This window comes from Diadema antillarum, unplaced genomic scaffold, assembly GCF_040938485.1.
Source record: "Diadema antillarum isolate AM-2024a unplaced genomic scaffold, OU_Dant_1.0 seq00000597_RagTag, whole genome shotgun sequence".
In the NCBI taxonomy this organism is placed as follows: domain Eukaryota; kingdom Metazoa; phylum Echinodermata; class Echinoidea; order Diadematoida; family Diadematidae; genus Diadema; species Diadema antillarum.
Genome location: NW_027271528.1, coordinates 1,141,908 through 1,151,394, shown reverse-complemented (window position 1 = coordinate 1,151,394; position 9,487 = coordinate 1,141,908). Strand labels below are relative to the sequence as shown.

The window sequence follows — 9,487 nt, the reverse complement described above, 5'->3', positions numbered from 1 at the left end:
TAATATACTTCACTTTTTGTTCACTCAGCAAATTACAGCCAAGAAAACCATAATTTCACCCATATATTATTGATTGAAATTTGAACAGAAAAAACATGCAAGATCTGGCGAACATGGTTGTCAATTTACGGTTGCCATGGCAACCAGCAATATCAGACAAAGCTAAATTATATATCAAAATGTTCACAATAAGATTTTAGGAAAAGTCACCAAATTTGGTTAAAATCGGATAAAGGGTATAGGATTGGCAAACGAAAATTTGGTAGGGGGCACAATGTGTCTCCCCCCCCCCCCCCGCCAGTCTTTATAGGGTTAAATAATATGAAAAGATGATCTTCTCGTCAAGATAGTTTTACTCTTCATTCTGATGTGACAATGGTAATCGCGTATACCAGACAAAAAAGTGTAATTCAAGGGATTGTGCACGGTCGAGATGGGGCTTAATCAGGTTGCCAATCACATTTTTTTTTTTTTTTTTGATGATGATGATTTTCTAGATAGTGAGAAACTTCTAGCGAAATATGGAAGACCACCGTAATTCTAAGAGGAGCTCAAAGAAGAATAACCAGTTTATGTGATGAAAATTGGTTTTCAAATGGCTGAGATATCCAAAACAAAGCAATTCTAATAAAAGGTGGGACGATATTCTTTATTACATGTACTGTTTGAACATCTCATACAGCCATAATTTCGAAACTGATTTTCATCCAATAAATTTTGAATAACATATTCCTCTCAGAATTGTGATCCTCTTCAATATTTTAGAAAGTAGTTTCTTAGGCCCACAGTATCTCGCAAAAAGTAATGGCTGTATCCGCACCTCATCCAATACTACACTATCATGGGGATGTTCAGTGACTCGGCATAATCGAGAGGCACTGGCCGGCCCACATACATGTAAGATATGATAGTTATACAAATGTACTTATGATGACCCTTTGACCTGTCTACTAGATCGTGTGCAGTGTGCATTGTATGATATATCAAACATGGACATCCAACTTGTATCATTTCCTGTTAACAAACCCGGGTGTTTAACAGAACCCTCAAAACGGCATTCGAGGGTGGAGACCACATAACAAAATACATGACATTGTGATAAAAAGCTAACAAGATCTATTCAGTATGCATGAGGAGCGTGACCAAAGTACACATAAAAATTATGCATGGTCATACAACTGATGCGGGCCAACACCCTGCTCCAACAAAGCAGACTAGATAGCGATAGCATTTGAGCAATACACACCAGCCTCATTTGTACACTACCGTTTCAATCTACCGCATATTATACACATGACCTATAAAGCTGGTTTGAGAAAAACGACCATGGCATCTATATTTATCTCGGGTGCGAACAGGGGCATTGGTCTGGAGTTCGTACGCCAGCTTGCTGGACGTGACCCAAGACCAGCCCACATCTTCGCTGCTTGCAGGAGTCCAGAGAAGGCAAAGGTAGAAATAACAATTTCGATAACTGTTTGGATATAAATTATTTCCATAATTCATAGTTCTTCGTCGCCATTTTGTAGTCAAATCTGTTTGCTTGGGAATAATATACACGTGTAGTACAGTTGCTTTGGACATGTACAGGTCGCTGCAAACACAGAATTTCCTTGTGTGGATGTGAAAACGTGCAGTATTGTGGTATACATGTACATATCTGTATGTGTGTCTGTATGTCTGTCTTTGAATCTGTCTCCGTCTCTGTCCGTCTGTTTGTCTGTTTCTCTGTCTGTCGGGGGCTGGGGGTGGGGTTAAGGGGACGAAGAGCTAATACAAAACGTATCCAGTATTATACTTCTCTTTCGGTTTGTCATATATTTGATCGATGATTGTGGACCTATTTTTTTTTAGCTTGTCTACTGCTTTCGACGATGAAATCCAGTGTGAGATTCATACGCTGCATGACCATTATGCAGCAACTATCACTCATAGATGTTAATATCTGCACGTATAATGGTCTTAAATCAACAGATCAGGGAGGTATACCCAAGTATATTACAGTACCGTCGTTTTATCGAAGCATGCAGTTTCTAATTCTGTGTATAAAAACATGGTCTATTTTGTCTTTGAGGTTGATAATTATCTCTTCCCCACTCTAAAAATAAAACAGAGATAAGAGTATAGTGAAGACGCTCAATTCTTATCACTGATAGAAATGAAGGAATTCTTTTGCAGTGAACAGATACCTGACGGAAGAAGAAGAAGAAAAGATCTGTTGCATGCATATAATACCCATGCCAGCGTTTGCTTACGATGATGTATACGTCCCATGCGCTTCTGATATATGTGGAGCTGCTTTTGAATTTGTTTTTAACTTCAGGTGATACACGCATGTACGTTAAGTGGAATATGAATTTAATGTATTACCTGCTTTTTCTTTATATGTTCTTTTATCATAATGTCATACATGAAAGTTTTAGTTAATCACTTATATACCTGATTCAACCTGAAGATCCAAACAAAACTTAACAACTTTGTTCACTGATTTTGAGTTGAATTTATGTGTAAAAAGAAAGGTAGAAATAACAGGTGCGGAGTTGTTTATATGCATAATCGTCTGTGAAGATGACGGAGTATGAAATGAGATCTGCAAACCAGTGATGATATAATAATTGTCATGTTTTTTATAGTACAGTGCATTCCCGTTACAACGAACACGGTTATCATAAACGAAATTCCAGCTACAACGAAGTAAAAATTCATGCCCCAACATTATCAGCTCTCTATTTTTTTTTTCATTGTTTATTTGTTCGGTTATTAAAAAAAGAATAAATTGATGTAACCACTGCCGGTCCAAAGGACTTCATTATAACGGCAGTCCACTGTATATGCATCGGTGTGGGTTTTCTCCAGTCATTGTATAACATACATGCAGGTGGAACACATCACAGGAAAGTTTATGAATGACATATAATATTCTGCACGAGTTTCAATGTACCAAATCTTTGCATATAATTATACAAAACCCACTATTATTGTCATTTGCAGAAGAAAAACAAATTTAGTGCTTCAAAATGGTTCTAAAATATGAGTGATAGGGATATTTGAGAAACCAACAAACTTAGAAATGTTAACTAGTATAATCAACGTTAAGTACTGTTGAATACAAATTTTAATAAAACGCAAGTTTTATTAAAATCATCTCTAGATCAAAACATCTACAGTATTTTATGGTTTATTGAGAAAATTGGTGATATCTCCTTATGCTTGCGGCTTTATTGCTATTTCTTTTTTTATGTGGTAGTATGTTTTGTGATACAAATTAACTATGCTAATGTATTATTGGGATATAATTCAAAAATATTTAAATCACTGCTCCCAATGGTAAACAGTGACTTAAAGGCATAATTTACCATTTGCTGATGGAACAAAAACCCAGCATTAGTGCTTCAAAATAGTTCTAGAATGTGAGTTACGGCTAGAAACAACCACTGTAAAAAGTTAAATCTGTATAATCAATGTTAAGTGTTGTTAAATACGCAAGATGTGAACAATAGTTATAATAAGAATGTTTCCAGACTGTACCGTCTACAGTTACGGTTTATTGAGAAAAAACTGATATCTCTTTATATTTTAGGCTTTACTGAGAAAATTTTATATGGTAGGATGTTTTGTGATACAACAGACCTACACATATGCATCAAATGTCATTTCTTGAACGTTTTTGAAATCACTGCTCCCAAAGGTAAACTGGACCTTTAAAGTGAAAATGGTAGCTTTTAAACAAATTTACAATTTTCTAATTTACCGATCCTTGATACATCTTTGATTGCCCCCTTCTCACTTTTTTTTTTCAGGATCTTCAAACCTTGGCCGCGAGTAACGAAAACGTTCACGTTATTGGATTAGGTATGTTTCAGAGTTCATCCTGGCTCTTTGACTACAAACGAAGGCGGAATATAGAAAATGTTATTTGAGATATTATCTTCACAAGCTTTTGATTAAATGCAAAGCTTTTACCCCTCTCAAACATCAACATGAAACTAACATGGGAATATCTTATACTGTACAGAGACGTAAATTAAGCCTTAAGCTATAGTGTTTTTCTTTTTAACTTCGATTGAAAAGCGTGCTCGACAATGCAGATTACAGATGGTAGATTCACTACTGAACAGAAATTTGAGTGGTGTTAAACACCTTTCATGGTATTTGATAAGGACCCCGTCGTATGTCATTCCGAACCAAAGTTACAGACCTCTCTTACATGAAATTATATACAATTAACACTTGAACATGTAGTTTGAACGGTAACAATATTCATCATACAATAGAACCAAGAAACTGTCTTGTACAGTTTTAAAGAGCGCTATTATACAAAGTAATGATGCACAGGACAGAGTGGATCGGTGAGAATTGGATGCGCGAGTTTAACTTTGGAACTGTTAAAACACACGAGCATTGCGAGTGGGTTTCAGACTGTTCCAAAGTTAAACGAGAGCATCCAATTTTCACTGATCCACGAAATATGGTTGTGCATCATTGTGCTATAAAATGGGCCCGTAGATTCATGATAATACAGCCATTTTCCCCATTATGCGTCCGGTAAGACCTGAGCCATGCGTTCGGATTTTACCGGACGCATATGACACGGTGTGGATCAGTAAAAATCAACGCATGACAATGATTATTGACCAATCAGATTGCAGAGATTCTAAAGAGTATTTTATAATACGTAATGATTGATTGATTTAAAGATGAACATATCCCTTTCAAATGCTGACCGTGACACCCAGATGTCCAGAATGAAGCCACCTATCAGCCCGCTGTGGAGGCGGTCTCGAGTGTCGTCGGCGAAAAGGGTCTCAACGTCCTGATCAACAACGCAGGCGTGAACAACAAGGAGGGCTACGCAGATGCCACTAGGGAGAGTCTCACAGCCGTAATGGACGTCAACGTGATAAGTCTCATTAGAGTTACTCAGGTAAATGATGCCTAACAAACAAACTAGCTGGCGATGCAGCTTTTGATCTCCTCTCTATAGTGCTCCCAGATGGAATAAGCTCCCTCCTCTTCTGAAATCATCACCAACACTGGATCACTTCAAACAAAATTTGAAGACCTGTTTATACTTATTTTGATATCCGGCACGAGCTACCAAGTGTCTCTGATTCTGCATGAGTCTCCCTGAAAATGTCAAAATCTGTTCATGTCTGAATAAGAGAATATTAAAATCTCCCTGAGTTGGGAAATATTTTCGCCCACTGACATGCATGTAACACATAGATACCTCCCCTATGATTGCTATGTGGAATCTCCCTGATTTTGATGTGGAAATGTTGGCATACCTGTATCCTATATGCGCAGGAACTTGTAATGTTACTGCCTTCTAATTTGTATAAATCTCTTGTAGCGACTAGGAATGACATCTCATAGCGCTTTGTATCCGGTGAAAAAGGCGCTCTTAAAATATCAACTATTATTATTATTTTCATGAACGACGCATTAATATTCCTCATAACAGGGCTCGACATTTATAGCGGTGACCCGGTGGTCCAAATTAAGTCACTAAAATTTTATGCCGGGCTCCCAAATTTCCAGAAAGGCTCTCTTTTGGTGGCCCGATTGGGCAGCTAAAAATTGAAAATGAACTTTTTATGTTTCTTTTTATTTCGGACCATCAAAAGTTCAACTTCAAAGATTTTAGTCACCAGAGAACAATATAATAAGTATGCGTCTACCCCAGTTACCATTATCCACTTGTATAGGATCTAGGCAGTCTGAGAGATCATGACATTTTGGTTGTTTTTTTTTTCATATACAAACTAACCGGAAAGCTGTGAGGCGATGAATGCATCGCATCATCTTCAATTAAAGATATGTGTTTCACATTTTTGCGACCAATATAAAGTGCTGTGAAATTTTTAAGAACATGGCAATTACAAATTCGATAACCATATATTTCATATCCAAATTTAAGGGTAACAAACGTTTCAGAAAATGTCAAACTTAATTACACGGAGCGGCATTTAACTTCAATTTCTTCTCTTTGCTGTCTACGATTCTTGACAGGTGTTTCTTCCTCTGCTGCGGCAGGCTGCCCGGAGTAGTAAAATCCAGACTTACAGTTTCGAGAGAGGAGCCATTATCAATATGTCCTCTATTCTGGCCTCCATATCGAAGTCAACAGGTGGCTTAGCAGGTTACAGGGAAAGCAAGGTAACCACGACGCATGGACGAAGCCAGATTAAACTGGCGTCATTAATGCCTTGGTATAACCAAAGAAAGTCGAATGTGTTCGGAAATATAAAGCAATCAATCTCAGTCCTTTCCTTGTTTTGAGACATTACCTTACAACCCTATAAATAACTAGTAGCACACCTATCCAAAAGACTTTCCCTGAAAACCTTGAAAAATGCTTGGTCTAACATTACATTACATAAAATTATAATAATCAAATGTGGGCCCCATATTACATTGTATCGTACAAACTCTGATTTTTAGTGTTACCCTCCATTTCCATTCCCATCCTTACTTAATTTGTACTATGTATCATGTATATACTGTAATAAAACAAGAAATACAAGTATGTTTCTTCATTTGTTACTCATTATCACATGTACTTTGTTAATTTAAGTTTTTTGCAATTATCATAGATATGTTCTGTTTATACATTGTATATAATTTTCTCTGTTTATTTGATGGAAATGAAAATAAGTTTGAATTTGAATTTGAATTTGAATATAATATTATGGCAGTTATAATATATACCACAGTCAGTGTATGCCGTTTCTTCTCTCGTATGATTTGTGTCTGATGGTTTGCGATATTTCATGTATGTCTAAAGGTTGCAGTCAACATGATCAGCAAGGGGCTGAGTGTGGAACTCAAAAAAGATCGGATCCTGGTCTTGGCACAGCACCCAGGATGGGTCCAGACTGAGATGGGAGGGTCAAACGCCGATGTGACTACAGAGCAATCAGTTTCCACCATGCTGAGAATCTTCTCTGCGGCTTCCGAGAATGAAAACGGTCTTTTCCTCGACCTCAAATTTCCCATGCAAATCTGTCCATACTAATAGATTCCGAAAAGGAACTCTTTTTTATTCATGTCGATAAGTTACTTTGCAAATTCAAGAGTCAATGCTTCCACTTTCTCTCTTGTGCCTCCCCCCAACAGAATCCCATGACGGAACCCTTGGAGATTGGCGGGAATCCTTGTGTTTTTTATTTTTTTATTTCCGTCCTTTTTCATTTTTACAAAAAATGCTTAATGGAGTTTTTATCACAGCTAATAGCCTGCAATACCGAGAACATTTATTCACAATGGTTATACTCGAGGGCCTCGAAACTGTTTTTGAGAAGATTATTTAATCTAATAACAGGAGATGGAAATATGAAAGGAGCTAAATGTAAACTTTGCTTTCATTGAAAAGCAAACTTTGAAAACAGTTAATCAAGTTGGTCGTCTTCTGTCTGTAAAGAAAAAAAAAGAGAGATAAAATAGTGAATAAAGATAGTATGTATACCACCACCCGCCATATACGTGGTAATCTTTTGTAACAGAGTGATCGACTGTAAATCTCTGGCTACCAAGCAAGAAAGACCTTTAAAAAGGAGAATATCATTGCCGGTATGTAACCCGAGTGTTTATGATTGAAACATTATAATGTGTATGTAATGGATAAAAGCTCATAATGTCCTGCCAGATCATTATGGTATTGCGTGTATTGAAAGTGAAATTCTGCACACCGCACGTCATGAAATTATAAGATTGGCAACAGTGTTTATAATACGTACTTCTCAAATACATAGAATAAAAGAAGGTGCTGTATAGATGCCTTCTATAATAGATATTATCAAAGGTGGCATTTGCTCGGTGTGCCCATGAACTTTTAAAATTACAACGAATGTGATGAAGAAGACAAGCAAGGATATATTCATGATAATGATTTTACATGCTTGAAATTACCTTTCACAGAGTGACATGATATTTGATTTGGCGATTACTCAGATAATGAAAGACGGAAATAGAAATTAGAACAATATAATATCTTGCGATACGTGCGCTCATTTTATAGGAAAGCATGCAATGATCAGAATGATATTCAAAACTCATTCTGGTAACTTTGTTTGTAGCAAAGGTCTATGTTGAACACTAACTCTCATAGATATACATTGACTCTTAACAAGACACCGACGAGTAAAAGAGAGTTAAGAATTGGGTTCAAGATAGACCAATCTTCAGGTCTCCGGTTAGAGTCCATAAACCAAATGCAGTGCAAAGTGTCCTATTGTGGGCATCTTTATTTTTCGGTGCCAAGCCGCGTCTGTGGAGGTGCCGTGTGTGCGCATGCTCACACGCAGCTAAATGCTTCAGACCTGGGGGGCATCTTATGAAGCATTTTGTCCGACAAAGTTGTCGGACAAATTTGCTCTCAGCCAATTAGATGCAAGGATTTCAGTAGCTTGTACCAGTTTGTCGGAAAAATATCCGACCAAACTGCTTCATGAAATGCCCCCCTTACATAAGGTAGCCATGTGAAAGAGTAAATTTAGAAATCTCCAGGTGCAGGCGTGAAGTTTATCGAATGATATAATAGTCATTACAATAAAGGGGAGTGATACCGAACACGTGTGGATTGTGTGTTTAATCAGCAACATTATTATAGAATACATACACAAAGTTGGAGGAAATGTGCACATTATCCGTTCAAAAATTATGAATTATCAAATTGTCGGTGCAGCCATTGCTGGATAAGAAAACTATTAGGCCTATGTACATGTAGTTCGTGCTGTCGGTGTGTACAATGCCTAAAGCAACTTGTTCAGAAAATTTCGCATATTGTCATATTTTATATGAAAAGTGTTCACGTTCCTTCGACTTGTTACTGACATAATCTTAAGAGCAATATCATCCCCCTGCTTTTGTAAAGAAGTGTAAAAGTCAAATGCTCTTTCATTATGAAAGGAAAGTGAAAATATCTTAATTTTCTTTGTACATGTACATTATATTTTCTTCATATCGCTGTTCATGCATGACGTCACAAAACTGTTGTCCTCTCGATCGTCCGGTGATGGCTGCACCAAGACTTTAAAAATTCATAACTTTTGAACGAATTTTCCGGTTTTCCTCAAACTTCGCTAATGTGTTCTTTTATAATTATTGCTGCATTCTCTCAATCCACATACGATGGGTACTTTGGTTTCAGTGTCCGTTGAAGGGAAACGTATTACCTAAGATTCAAGAGGACGCTGTTGCATAGAACCAAGCAGAGCCTTCGAAGGCTCTGGACCCAAGTGACCCAAGCTTACACATTCGTCATGTTTCGAACGTCCGAATAAAACCGATTCGTACAGTGAGTGTGTCGTAAATGGTTGAAATAATGTCAGTCTCAGTTCGTCTCTTGATTCGGTCGTTGTTTCTGGCTGGTTCTGCCTACTTCTTACGGATCCTTCAAAGACAAAGCTTGCTTGCTCAGCTTGTTTCAGTGTTTGCATACACTGACCAAGGCCCCGAGGCGGGTCGAAAATTTTGTTAATAAAAG

General features: G+C 37.3%; 1 protein-coding gene across 1 annotated transcript; it reads left to right on the top strand.

The window, feature by feature from the left end:
* The first annotated feature begins 1,326 nt into the window (after window positions 1-1,326).
* On the top strand, window positions 1,327-8,447 carry LOC139735786 (C-signal-like). The gene is made up of 5 exons (XM_071646537.1): window positions 1,327-1,452; window positions 3,801-3,852; window positions 4,737-4,924; window positions 6,013-6,159; window positions 6,788-8,447. Exons 1-5 carry the CDS (start codon window positions 1,327-1,329, stop codon window positions 7,016-7,018), a joined length of 744 nt encoding a protein of 247 aa, XP_071502638.1. The 3' UTR covers window positions 7,019-8,447.
* The last annotated feature ends 1,040 nt before the right edge of the window (window positions 8,448-9,487 follow it).